The 14,750-nt window shown below is 37.5% G+C and overlaps 3 protein-coding genes across 3 annotated transcripts; 2 read left to right on the forward strand and 1 right to left on the reverse strand.

Moving 5' to 3' along the window:
- Positions 1–661: 661 nt before the first annotated feature.
- sdha (succinate dehydrogenase complex, subunit A, flavoprotein (Fp)) lies at positions 662–9,173 on the reverse strand. Its single transcript, XM_065286920.1, has 15 exons — positions 9,074–9,173; positions 8,253–8,336; positions 7,981–8,142; positions 7,393–7,536; positions 6,942–7,106; positions 6,642–6,790; positions 4,569–4,693; positions 4,151–4,319; positions 3,619–3,814; positions 3,136–3,307; positions 2,889–3,007; positions 2,615–2,726; positions 2,371–2,501; positions 1,367–1,480; positions 662–1,252 (listed from the first exon to the last, which is right to left on the reverse strand). Exons 1-15 carry the CDS (start codon positions 9,131–9,133, stop codon positions 1,166–1,168), a joined length of 1,989 nt encoding a protein of 662 aa, XP_065142992.1. The 5' UTR covers positions 9,134–9,173; the 3' UTR covers positions 662–1,165.
- A 908-nt stretch (positions 9,174–10,081) lies between these two features.
- ccdc127b (coiled-coil domain containing 127b) lies at positions 10,082–10,893 on the forward strand. Its single transcript, XM_065281909.1, has 2 exons — positions 10,082–10,199; positions 10,301–10,893. Exons 1-2 carry the CDS (start codon positions 10,082–10,084, stop codon positions 10,891–10,893), a joined length of 711 nt encoding a protein of 236 aa, XP_065137981.1.
- A 582-nt stretch (positions 10,894–11,475) lies between these two features.
- LOC135771598 (coiled-coil domain-containing protein 127-like) lies at positions 11,476–13,639 on the forward strand. Its single transcript, XM_065281922.1, has 2 exons — positions 11,476–11,860; positions 12,028–13,639. The coding sequence occupies exons 1-2, from the start codon at positions 11,758–11,760 to the stop codon at positions 12,456–12,458; spliced, it is 534 nt and encodes a 177-aa protein (XP_065137994.1). The 5' UTR covers positions 11,476–11,757; the 3' UTR covers positions 12,459–13,639.
- Positions 13,640–14,750: the final 1,111 nt, after the last annotated feature.

Raw genomic sequence — 14,750 nt, forward strand, 5'->3', positions numbered from 1 at the left:
ACTCGTAAAATGACTTTTCTTTCAAAATAAAACGTAAACTTTTTTGTAAATTTGTATTCCACATTAATATATGTGTGTGTGTGTGTGTGTGTGAATAGGTTGACATAATGTTGGTGAATATATCACACCAACGTTTATTAGTCAAAATTACATTTAGTATGTCCCATCTCTTTTAATGCACTCTCTCAAACGTTTATAGTTTCCTATAACAAAAACAGTACATACTTTTAGCAAATACTATGTAGCATCCATTTTTCTTTGCATAACAAATGTTATTAGTACTATTACTATAACATAAACAACTGTGACATAACAGTTTAAGCATCATATGGTCTTATTTACTTAACATTTAAATTTTCATCTACTACAGTAAAACAATGACAAGAACGTGCCACATATCACACGTTTCATGTTCTTTACACTTTCTGGTATGTTGAAACACCCAATCCAGTTATGAGTTTTTCCAGGTAAGTGGGGTGTGAGCTTTCTATGAACTGACATCCACAGCCAACATGTTATTATAACAGCTGAACAAAAACATGTTTGCCAGCTCTAATATCAATTGTTAAAAAGTGAGCTTGACACTTATCAGGATTTATACCATTGTGCATTTATTAACAATGACAAGTGACCAAACACACATATCACACTTCACACATAATCCAATTTCAACACCCTAATCGTCTTTATTGGGTTTAAATAGAACTTACAAAACAGAACATGCAAGATGTACATTTACCATATGCAAGTATTTGATATTTAAAGGCCACCAGGTCCAATGTGAAACCGTACTATGCAATGGCAGAGTCGTTGTCTACTTCATTTTCTATGTAAGTGCTTCTTGACAGTATTACAATCATCACTCAATATTTAAATATTAAATATTTCATGACCTACCAGCACAATTTAACGTGTTTGTGATAGATGTGTTTTAGAGAATATGCACAAACTGCACAGCTGATAAAGTTCACTATAGTTACAGAACAGTTGATTCTGACAAGCGTAGCATTCATGTTGTTTTGATGTTTTAATGAATGAACTCTAAATACTTTTTGCAGCAATTGAAGCAACATCAAAAGCAAAATATTAATTACTTAAGGTATTCACCTTTATATTAACTGATTATTAATATGCAAAGGGGCAGTGACATTATGCTTGGATGTGTTTAATAGGATCGGATTGCAGGAGGAATGGCAGCACAATCGTCCTCGTTCAGAGAGCTGTCAATCACGGGTCTGTATTTCAGAGTAACCTGAAACACATTGGTTCATGTCATCTTACAATGTATGCATTTCCTGTATATAGGCTTACAAAACAGACTGAAACTAAACAAAAGAATGTTAAATGATGATAAAGATAGATTTACCTTTCCTGTCTTCGGGTCTACATAGGAAAGAGTGTGTTTTCTCCAGTGCTCCTCAATAGGCTTCTTTACCTGCCCTTGCAGTGGCTTGGTAAAGTCATACTCATCAACACGAGCCTGTTACAAAAGCAGGGTAAAATCATTAATAAAAGACCCAACCTGACCACCAACAGATAACAGTTGTGTCCTTAAAGGGAATAATCCCCTCACAAAGCTAATCTACCTATGGGTGATTATATAATTGCAAAGTCATTATTTTTTTAACTTTTTTCCAATGGCTATATTTTTTATTATTTTAATAATTTGGTATTCTTTGTCATGGATCGGAAGATGACACAGCCCATAAAAACTATTAAGAATTAGTGTCAATTCTGTTCAATATAGACTAACAGTGTTGACTGCCAGTTTGTTACATGCTGTCAACAGTGAGTGCGTTTACATGCACAGTCTTACGCCGATTATGCTTAATAAACTGATAACACGTGGGGTCATGTTAACACGTAAAACGGTTTTCTTTAATCGGGGAAAGCTCATAAACGGCGTAAGCAAAAACCGATCGGCACAGGTAGTTTTTTGCTCATTACGCCGATTTCGCGTGGCATGTAAACACACCTTAACCGGCTTTCTCACGGTTTTGTCCATGTGCGCATGTCTCCGCGTATGAAAGATAAACGTCACAGGCGGAAGTAAGCGCAAAGTAACACATAAAAGTCTCCGCTCGACAAAAGCAGTTGGCTGAGAAACTGTTAAAATAGAAGCTCATGTTACATTTACAGGTTCTGCTCACACGAGAAGAGATACAACAGTACAGCTTAAGACAGATATGCCGTTGACTTTTTGAATGACTATTGTGTAATATAGGTGGTGACGTCACTGCCTGCGAGAAAACTGATAAGTCTTCAAAGCCCATGTAAATGCATTTGTCTGCATAGCCAGTTTTTTTTTATTTGCATGTAAACGTTTTCTGTAATAAGCAGATTTTTATGTACTGGACTCCAAAAGTTCACCTTGAAGTCTTCTCGGGCGTGAGCACCTCTGCTCTCTTTACGAGCTTCAGCGGAGACAATCGTCTGCACTGCGTTCAGCATCAAATTCTGCAGCTCTAGAGTTTCCACCAAGTCAGTGTTCCACACACTACCTGAAATGACCAAGAAATGAATTTCTACTAAACGCTTTTAAAAGATTTTATACTTGTATACCCAGTGTAAAGGTACATTTTTTAAGATAATTCATTTTATATAGTGTTCAAACCTCGGTCAAATGTTTTGATGTCATCCAGTGTTTTGTAGACGCCCTCCATCTTGACACACCCCTCCTTCAGGACTTCTCCAGTGCGGAAGACAGCGGCGTGATTCTGCATGGTCTGAGATCCAAGACAAAACAGAAACTCAGGATTTAGGCAGCATTTTATAATTGGGGCAACATTTACTATATGACAAGAGTATGTTCATTAAAAATAAATTTTTTGTTCCAACAGTAATTTCTGGTAATATCCATTGTGCCAGTCCATGATGTGCCCATGTACCTTCTGCATGTTCAGCCTGATCTCCGAGGTCCTGGTACTGCCATTTGCAAAGCGGATCTTGTCCATATTGGCGACAGACGCCTCTCCAGCGTTGGGTTTCAGAGGAGAAAGTTTCTCTCCTGCAAAACCAAACAAAATCATTACATAGTTGTGTTAGGTTGTCTCCTAACATGATCAGTAAAACAATCAGCAAAGTTATTTGTTCTGTTCTGTTTATCTAAATACACTATGCTTTTTGTGCAGCTACCTGGAGTCTCTGTCTGAGCGATGGTCAGGGCACAAGCACGTCCAAACACGACCAAATCCAGTAGGGAGTTTGCACCCAGACGGTTGGCACCGTGCACTGATGCACAGGCGGATTCACCACAGGCATACAGGCCTGGCACCACCTTATCCTCTCCATTCGTATGGGTGATGACCTGAGAGGATTTAAGAGTATCTTATTTTACAATGCAAGCGCAGTTTGCAGAAAACCACTTATACATAACATAAGGATGAAATTCATACATTTCCAAATAGCAAAATTAAAAGTGGATTAAAAACATTTCCTCTCTGGAATAGTATGCATTGAATAAGGAACTATAAGTATTTATTGTATTTATACATTTTTTAAAACTAAACATTACATAAAGTGTAGTGGACTGTACAGAAAGTGTATTCAAAACAGTAAAGTCGCCAAGGTTTATCAAAGTATATTAAGTTCATCACACATTTAAGGAGGGCACAATACCTGTCCCTTATAATTGGTGGGAATGCCACCCATGTTGTAGTGGACAGTGGGTAAAACAGGGATGGGCTCTTTTGTGACGTCCACCCCGGCGAAGATCATGGCAGTTTCAGAGATGCCAGGCAGACGGGAAGCCAGCTGCTGAGGTGGCAGATGATGGAGCTGAAGGTAGACGTGGTCCTTTTCTGGGCCAACACCTCTGATGGAAACACATTATATAACAAGTTAGTTTCTAAAATTAGGACAGTAACAACAACAAACATTGAGAAGGAAACAAAACTATGCCCCAATATTCAGATTAGTTGTAAACACGAGATTTTCGATTGTTGGTTCCTAAATTATGATGTTACATTCCTAGCTGAAGCTAAAGATAGGTCACATTTATTTAGTTGGAACAGTCCAACCCCGCACTATAAAGTTGATGTTGTGTTTATTTGTATGTGCAATTTAAAAAGTAAACTTGGAATCAAAGTAAAAATGTTTTGAACACTTAACATTATCATAAGAAACTTTCTGTGAATGTAGCACATCATACCTTCCTTCTCTGATCTCAATAGTCATGGACCGTGAGACCACATCTCTGGAGGCCAAATCTTTGGCATTGGGCGCGTAACGTTCCATGAACCGTTCGCCTTCACTGTTGATGAGGATTCCACCCTCCCCTCGGCAACCCTCTGTGATCAGGCACCCTGCTCCGTAGATACCTAAAGGAATTACATCATAGGTCAGCTGAAACTCTGCCCTAGTAGTTTGCTAAGAGCAGCATTGGGAGCAGTCTTATATTTATACCAAAAAACACATGCACGCCAACATGACAACATAAATCAACCTAGTTGGCTGTACCACATTACTATTACATAATAGGTCAGCATGGTTATATAATGTGTGAACCAATCATATTAAAAAAAAGTGTACTTAAAGTGTAATTGAATTAATAAAAGAAACATGCTCACCTGTGGGGTGGAACTGAACAAATTCGAGATCCTGGCAAGGAAGACCAGCACGTGTCACCATGGCATTGCCGTCCCCTGTGGTAGTATGGGCTGATGTACAGCTGAAGAATGTCCGACCATAACCACTGCAGAGACAATTCAGTAACAACAATTTTTATGATAAAACTTAACTTCTTACACTCTGAGGCTATTTTGGGGATTTTCGCCTGGATTTGGCCTACCCAATTTCAAAAGCTTCCCATACCCACATGCAGAGATGTACATACAAAAGTTTGGTATCATTTTACAGAAAACCCTTTGCAGTTACATAAAAAGCTGCTGTTTGTAACAAATATTGATATTTATGTTGTTTTTCATATGATGAAACACCTAATTTTATTATGTTGTAAAAACTGTATTTAACAGTGAATAACTGTGGTTCTGTCTGGTCTAGCAGACTGCAGACAGTTCTGGTTGTTAAACATTTTTTATATAAAAATATTTTTTTTGTTTTGCACATATAATAAATAGCAAGGGATTATTCATGCACACAACCAAAGAAAATGCTGTGAATGGACTCCTTTTTTAGAGTAGGACCTAAGATAAAAGATTGTGTAGCATTTGTGGCTATTGTGGCAGTTCACGCTTAAGTTTCAAATACATTTACAAAAGACAATTTTTTACCTCATTATTTATTCAACGATTGTTGGATATGTGATGATAATAGAACAAAAATAACACTGTAGCCTTATTCCTGAGAGTGAGAGCTTTCATTTGATATAAGACTTGCCCATGTTTGTCATATTTGAAAAATATGAAATATGTGAATATTAAATAATATAAAAAATATGGGGGGGGGGGGGGTGATAGTGTAAATAACTTTCTTACAGTAAAATATATCTCAAAGTGATGCATATCTGCAGAAAGTAGAGATTCTAAGCTTTCAAACAGTATCTCATATGTGGTACTAGGTTCATGACAGACCATTATAAATGAAAGGAATATTTTATTTTAAGTAATAATAAATAATTTTGGACCCGATACAGGGTCCCAGAGTTAAAGAAGTTAAGCACATAATGTACCATGCTTAACAATTAAATTGTTTTTATAAAAATTATTTAAATCAAACACCTAACCATCCAATAAAGCCCTACCGCTTTAACTAGGTCGTCCAAAAAAGTATAATAATTCGCTGCACAAAAGGCCATCAAATGCATCTCGGAGAATAGTGCGGACGCGCATGCAAGCAACACGGCCAAATGAGAAAAAGACGTGGTCCATCACTGTCTGGAGCATAACTAGTAGCCAGTTGATAAAACATCTCGGAGAATAGCGCAGACACACTTCACACCGCGAGCGTGCATGCGTGCATGCCACACGGCCGAAATGGTCCGTCAACTGTCTGGAGGATAGCCAGTTGATAAAGCGCGTGTCCGTGAAAACTGTAAGTGGACTTATGTTTTGGGTTTATTTAAGCCTGTTATTGTATTAGTCTATGGTTCTTGCAAATTTAGAGTAAGTTAGCTGGTAAATTTTGTAGTATGAGCAACCTGCTAGCTAGGTTGCACATGCCTGTTGATTCGATATAATTGTAGAGCGCTCGTTCACATTATTTATGTGCATTATTTACATGCTACAGTAGTTACACTCCTTTAAGATAATGTAATTAATAGTGGGAAATAATCAGTTTTTATTATCTATAATCGTTCGCCAGACGTTCTACAACATCTGCTTTAGTTTGTGTTTATTAACCCTTTAGTTTCACTTCGTCACGCAGCAATTTTTGTTAGAGGTATCTATTAAAAACATTTCATTAATTAATAATCTAGTATGTGTTCATTTTCTGTCATAGTTTCTTCAAAATTAAGTTTTATTTGAGTGTTTTAAATAAAAATATTTTCATTTTCATCATGACGCATACACCCTGCCCCTTTGATTGCCACGCCCCCGGCCATGTCCACCCATCCATCCCTACCACCTTAACTAACACATTTTCTCCGGGGAAACCCTGAAAGCACTACTTTAAAAAAGCTAAGTTTGTCCTGTTTCATATAACCATGCTTAAAACTTTAAAACAAAAACATTATTTCTTACCCAGTGGCGATGACTGTGTTCTTGGCTCTGAAACGATGTATGGATCCATCCTCCATGCACAGTGCGATGATTCCCTTGCACTCTCCATCCTCCATAAGCAAATCCAGAGCAAAATACTCCACAAAGTAGCTGGTGTCATACCTTAAAGACTGCAGACCAATGCGTAACAACTCAATAAATGTTTTCGAGGAAAAAGCAGAATGTGGCATAACTGACAAAATGGCTGTGAACTCCATCTGGATCTTAATGTTTCTCAGAAGCTTAGGGAACATCAGCCAAAATGTACATCCAAGGACTCACCCGTCCATAAAGCGTATGAAGAAGAGAATGACCCGTCCTGTCTGCCACACAGCAGCATCTGTGAGCCTGTCCACCTTTACCAAACTTCAAACTCTGACCTCCGAAGGCTCGCTGATAGATCCTCCCATCCTCAGTGCGGCTGAACGGCATGCCGAAGTTCTCCAGCTGTGGAGATCAGCATTAAAACAACTTACAGATAAATTCCCTTGATTAGACCAAGCAAACACATTTTTTATTATTAACTTTTAAAATGAATTTAATTGTAAGCATAAGACATCAAATATGTGTCAATGTGTAAGCACAAAGCATGACCCAACATAATAAGACCACAGTCTATTTTAATTATACGGAGTCAAAGTAATGCTTTACTAAGAGACAAGGACGCAACAGGTCAGAGATCAGCAGTCTTACCTATATTTAAGTAACAATAATTCATGTCAGTGTCCCTCACCTCCACCACTGCGGCGGGGGCTTGTTCTGTCATGTAGTGAATTGCATCCTGATCTCCCAGCCAATCAGATCCCTTCACCGTGTCATAAAAGTGCCAGCGCCAGTCATCGTCCTCCATGTTGCCCAATGCAGCATTAATCCCACCCTTCAATGTTTTATGCAAAACAAAAATCAAGTTGTAAGCCATTATGTATGAAATGATTGACAATAGACATAACTTTTATTATAATACTTAAGTGTTTTCTTATCTAAAAATTATAAATGTGATTATATTTAAAAAAAATTATAGATTGATGGCAAACATGGACTGTATTAAAATAATTCTGTATTAATGAGATCGCTGCAGGAGATAACACACTTATCAGAAAATATATCATAGGTGCAGTTTCAAAGGTTGAGCACATAGGTGAACTTTAGACTATCTGTGATTAACAGCAGCTTCTAAAGCTAACCGCACAAGTCAAGTTTACCGTTTCCTAAAAACACACACACACAAAAATATTGCTGAAGTTGTTGAGCATTTGAGTTGTTTAGTGTTGCACTTCAAATTAATAACATAGATGCACAACACACACAAAAATCTCCAAACCTGTGCAGCCACTGTGTGTGAACGGGTGGGGAAAAGTTTGGTGACACATGCTGTGTTGAAGCCGGCCTCTGACAGACCGAACGCCGCACGAAGCCCAGCGCCACCGGCTCCTACTACCACAGCGTCAAACTCATGATCGACTACTGGATACTGAGTGGAGATCTGACAGACACAAAACACAAAGATCAATCATCCTCTCTTGGGAACGTGTAAAAGTCTGCTGAGTCATGTTGCTGTATTGAAACCAAACAAGAATGTAGCAAGATGCTTACACCATCTGAAACTTTTGCATCCCCTTTTTTGCCGTAGATGGAAAAATGCAATTTGCGGTTGTTGGCCTGGCATACTGCTGGAAGCTGGAAGAGAGAACAAAATCACATTTGACTTTCCTTTTAAATACAACAGATGTGTTTCATGTCTGTTTACATACAACACAGTACCTAGACGGTGACGACTACAACAATGATGATCATATTGTTTCATTTATTATGTATAATGAAAAGCACTAAACGAATAAACGAGGGATATTATAATACAACGCACGCATGAAAGACATGTATAAGTTACAGATTGATAGTTACACAACATAATTCACCACGTCACTTTCCTTTAACCAGGTGTAACATTAATTTAGCCAAAACACCCAACAAATTTTAAGCGGTCCATTATTCTTTACACCATTCAAAACAAGACTTCTGAATAAAACGTGATCAGAACCAAAATAATAACATCTTTCAGCATCACGTGGCTAATGCTAACACTGGCTGCTTGACCTTCAGTGAATCGCTGTTTAACAAACTAACTAAAATTTTCTCTTAAATGACACAATAAAACTCAAGTAACGTTACCAGTGCAAATGCATAAAGAAGTGTCATTATTCATGGTTTGATTCGTTAAAAATACAGGATTGCATGATGCGGAAACTCATACGTAACAGAGCCATAATGAAAGTGACTACGTAACAAGTTGGTTATACATGGTTATAAAACGAACAGACTACAGTTTAATTTGGGTATACGGCAGTTAAATGTTTAGCATGCACGGGTAACGTGACATTAAATAGAAAGTATTAACAAGACATAAAATGTCTTACAGCTTTAGATGACACAATCTTTCTCCCGAGGACACGGGATACGGTGCACACCGCGGCCATGTTGCAGAGTACTGACAAACACGCATGCGCGCTACTTAAAATTCATTCATGCAGGTGTTGAGGATGCAAGCAAGTCGTCTTCGGTTTCATGGGCACAGATTGATCAACGTTTTACGTCAAAGTACCGCGAGATCGTCTCGCAAGCACAGCATTATGTAATCGCTCTCGTGAGACTTTGATGTCATACGTAGGTCGAGTCGAACACGCATGTAGGCTTCGCTGTGGACCGTACCAATGTGTATACAGGACGGGGGGTTGTTGAGAAACATTGAATAGAAACGTCACAAATATGCATACCTTTAATCACTTTAAAGTGGAGTAATTTACTGTATGGTGGGGTGTCCGTGTATAATATAGCTATCATACATTAAATATGTTTTTTTTTGTGGGTCTTGGAATATTGACGCAGGGTCAGCTCTACCTATTATGGGAAGCGACGATTTATTTGAAGTCATACTGTAATGTGCAAGTATTTTGAAATTTACAAGGTAATATAAGAAACAAAAATATTGTTGCATTTACATCATTTGCATTGGAAATATGATAGGTTGAAGCAAAAATAACGAGATTAGCTGATACTAGCGTGTATGTTGTTTTACCCTACTCAAAAAATAGCTAAAACCAGCATAAGCTGGTAAGCTGGTTTCAGCTGGTCTCCCAGCTTGGTATTTGCTGGTTTTGATGATGTACCAAGCTGGTCTAGGCGTGTTTGGTCACTTTTTAAGCTGGGATTAGCTGGTCAGACTGGAAGACCAGCTTTGCCAGGCTGGGAGGACAAGCTCATGCTGGTCTCAGCTGGATTTTTTAGTAGGGAATAGAAATTTCCAATTGCTCTCGGTGGTATGTATTTAATGTGCACAGAATTAAAGATGCCTTTGTTTAGTAGGTGCCCCATCCATTTGTTCATAGGCTGTTACAGAAGCATTTATTTGTACAACTTCACTTCACATGAACAACTTGAATAACCCTGACGACTGGAATATAAGACCAGAGCAACAGGGTGATGGTAACAGTAGCAGGTGGAATTATGCCCTACTGGTGCCCATGGTGGGACTCGATGGCTTTCGTAAGTACACCACACAAAGAGACAAAAATGAAATCATACAGGTTTGGAACAACATTAGGTTGACAGAATTCCAACATTTGTGGTTTTTGGGATGTTTTTAGGATGGATCTGGTCAAAGGAGTCTCAAAAGGAAATTGAACAAGCCAAGGTCATGTTCGACAAGAACATGAAGACCATCCAGAAGGATCTGGAGCTGAAGTACCGTCAGGCACTCTCCGAAAACCGCAGAGAAACAGCTCACCTGGAGCTTGATCTAGAGAAAGAGCGTCAGCGGGTGCATGGTTACCGCCAGGCTCTGGCTTCCCAGAGTCAACATCTCAAAGGGGAACGTCAAAGTATCAGGTTGGAACGTGAATCGCTACAACATGAGAAATCTAGATTGCTTTCTGGAGGCCCCAGTGGTGGCCTCTTTCACGAGGCTCTGGAGAAGGAAAAAGATCAAGAAAGGAGCACGTCAGTAGCTCTGAAAAAAGGCTGGTGGAGAGGCAGAGGGCTTCTTGCTCATCTGAAAATGGAGGATGGTCTCAGGGACATTTTTAAGAATGATCGCAGTTGTGCAGAGCCTCTTAACACAGAAGAATGCAAAAATGGGAGTCTTATGTGGTTATATCTCAGATACTGGCAGCTGCAGGTCACCCTACAAACACACCAGGGAGCGGACGCTTTTGTACTTGGCTTGCAGACTAGAAAATAACAGACTGGGAACTAAGATGTTTACTTTGGTCTTTAATCTGTGTAATAATATGTGACCCTGCCTGTGAAAACCCAACTAAAGTAATTATTTTGTCATTTACTGTTTTGTGCTTAAATTATTAGATATGCTATTGCTATGAATGATATGCTTAGGACTGCTGTACACTGAATGGACCCATACATTTAAACCCATTATGATTATAATTATATATATTACACAGTTGTCACCTCATGACATTTGCGTCAGTGTTTGCTTGGCAACCATGTTGAATTGTTTTTGAATATTATTTTTAGAAAAATATTTTGTTAATGTCATTACATAGTTGTTGCTGTTTTTCTTTTATGAAACCTTGCCAGGTTATACTAAAACGGACAAAAGCTCTAAGCTGCCTAACAACCCCTCCTAACACTTCTAATTCCACTGTAAACCACAGCTTTACCTGCCTTAATTATGCACAATTGAAAACGAAACTATATTCAGTAGCAGTGACGTGGTTCTTAGATCTAGAGATGCCTCCCACCGACTTGCTGTAATAAAAGGACCAGCAAAACAACTCAACTAAATCATTGCATGTGACCAGGGTTTAAGAGGCAAGAGTGCAGTGAATTTTTACATAATTACCTGCAATTAATGTTGCATTATTGTTTTTAGTGATAAATATTGCATGTGAAATATGACATGCTGAAGCATAACTAAACAGATTTGCACAAAATAGTATTTATGTTGTTAAAATAGTTCAGAATTGAATAAGAGTGCATCAGTTTCATTATATTTGCATGTTAGAATAACTACAGCCTGTGTAAATATAGTCTATGGTAATTGTTACAGAAGCATCTATTATTATAATATTTTTTGTCAGTCAACATGAACAACCCTGAAGACTGGAATAATGGACCGGAGCAACCGGGTAAAGATAACAGTGAGATTATTTCCCGAATGTTGACTCTTCTCGGATTGGCTGCCTATCGTAAGTACATGACACAGGTAATCTTTGAAAGGATACATATTGTTTTTACTTATTTTAATGTTGTTCAAAACACATGCAAAACACATCCCCCTCCAAGGGGAAAGTTGATGCAAGTATTGGCAATGCTGTTTTCCCATACCTTGACAGTTTATCTTGGGCTGTTGTAGGATGTATCTGGGACAGAAACTCTCAGAAGAAAATCAATCAGATCCAGGTTAAACATGAAATGGACATGAAGATAAAAAACATACAAATAGCTCAGCTAAAGCGTGATCTAGAGAGAAAAGATAAGGCAGTAAAGAAAAATGAAGAGATGAAGACGTCAGTGGCTTTGAAGGAAGTAGAGGACAAGCTGAAGGAAAGACAGAAGGTCTTCTGCAGCTATACTACACCCCGTAACCGGAGGTTTGAGATAGAGAAAGATCTAATGAATCTAGCCAAACAGCCGTGTTTTGCTCATCTGAATATGGAGGATGGACTTAGGAATATTTTTAAGCATGATCGCAGCTGTGATGGCATTTTTGACAAAGATGACAGCAGGAATGGGACACTCATGGGGAAGTTCCTCTCTGAATGGAAGCTTAACAAAATCAAATGAAAGTGGAAAGTGCTGTCCCTGGCAATCAAACTAGAAAATAATAGACATGGAATCTGTTTAAAATCATCAATTTTCCACAATGCTTTTACTGTTTCACTGCTATTACATTTAAAAATACAATAATGTCTTGTGGGCCAAAATTAATAGAAATAATACAATTACAGGGGGTGTTAGATGTATAATGTAAATTATACATTTTATAATTTGTTACATGTTAGAAGAATTGTGTGAATATGCATAAATTGATTGCTGACTGGTCGGTTTATGTCATTTGCCAAATAGGACTGGGATCAAAAACTTTAATATTAATCAAAAAGTTGTTAATATATGCTTATAATACTTATCTATGTTTAATTTCATATAAATAGCTCTTCTTTGTCCTTAGAATTTAAATAAATTTGGCGTATGGTCACAAGCTTTCACTTTTCAAGTTTCACCTCTCCTATTTTCACCTCTCCTAGTGTTTGTCTTACATACATAAAATAAGACTGTGTGTGCCACACCTTCTCAAGAATCATGTGATCATTTGCGGTTACATGATTCCATAATGGAATCCAGAACATAATGCAAAGAACTTAAAGCAAATCGTGGGAGTTCTAAACAGATGAGAATAGTCTGAGTCTAAAGAGATTGAGAAGAATTATTGACAAAGACCAAAAGGAGAACAAAGCCATGATTCACATGGTCTGCATGCTATTTTAGAGAAGACATTTATTAATTTCCCCGAGCTTTTATTCTCATACAGATTGATTTTTTAAGCCAATCAAAATATTTTTTTATAAATAATAAAACATTGTGGCTTGATTTGGTTCATTCATTGCTTACATTTTGCACAGTGCAACTGTTGGCAAGGAAAATGTTTCTTTATTTTCTCCATAATTACTTACCTTACTAATGCTACAGGTTTCCTACAGTTACAAAACATATACACCCTGCTGAAAAAAACAATAAAACCATTACAGAAAATTCTAATGGTTTCCATTAAAATACCAATAGGAACCATTAGCTTTTACCATTAAAACCACTACACTGTAGTGTGTTTTGGGCCATATTCCATTAGAATCCAATATATATTCCATTAGAACCAATACATAGAACCAACAGAACCAATACATACCATAAGAGACCAACAAAAACCAATACACTGTAGTGTGTTTTGGGCCATATTCCATTAGAACCAATAAAATTCCCCCCAAAAAACAATAAAACTATTAGAATTTTCTGTAATAGTTTTATTGTTTTTATCAGCAGGGCAGTATGAGAAAATATCAAATGTGACAGTCAATCTCTAATACTGTAAATACTTTTATACTTTTAATAATTAAAAATGTCATATTATGGTTAATCTAAATCTAAATGTTTGTCTTACCTGCACATTTAACTTGTTTTGTTAAATTGTAAACATTAGCCTTAGCCTAGCATCTCAGTTTCACACAACACATACTCAACTGTTGTATTTATTTATAAAACATAAATAAAACTAAACATCTTACTTTCAATGAAGCATTTATAAGGTTAATAACGATTAAATTCTGTCAACGTTTAGTGGTGCTATAACATTTTTATTACAACAATATAAATTCTGTAAATGAAAAAATTACCGCTTTTCAGTTTCAAAAACTAAAAATTATATGTCACATGTACAAACCAGAAAGAAATGTGACACATGACATAGTGCATAGTTAAAAGTGAACTTTTATGTCCTTTCAAACCCATAAAATCTTGTTCCATGGAAAACAAGAATTTCCTGTACTGTAGATTGAATAGTGACAGAGGCTGTCAGTCCCTAACATTCTGCTTAACATCTCGATCTCTTTTTCCATTCCACAAAAATCATATTTGGTAGGGAAATGACAGAATTCTCATTTTGGCTGAACTATTCCTTTCCAGGATGCTTCATATTGTGATTCATTTCACTGAACCATGGGTTTGACATTTTCCTGGGGTGTTTTAATTTTAGGATGGATCTGGTTAAGAGATTCCCGAAAGGAAATCAAGCAGATCAAGGTCAAGCATGAAAGCAAGATGAAGACCATTCAAGTGGATCTGGAGTAGCAAGTCTCAAAAAAGAAATAGTTCAGTTCTAGTGGAAGTGGATCTAGTAGAGGCTCTGAAGAAAGGTAAAGATCGAGAGATATAGGCAGCAGTGGCTTTGAAGAAAGTAGAGGTTAGGCTGATAGAGAGGCAGTGGAGAAGCTTATTGCAGTGGTGACCCCCATGAGAAGGTTTGAGGAAGATCTACTGACTTCAGCATCTGGAGATGAGGAAAATCTTACGGATATTTTTGAGCAC

The sequence above is a fragment of the Paramisgurnus dabryanus genome, chromosome 19, assembly GCF_030506205.2.
Source record: "Paramisgurnus dabryanus chromosome 19, PD_genome_1.1, whole genome shotgun sequence".
In the NCBI taxonomy this organism is placed as follows: Eukaryota; Metazoa; Chordata; class Actinopteri; order Cypriniformes; family Cobitidae; genus Paramisgurnus; species Paramisgurnus dabryanus.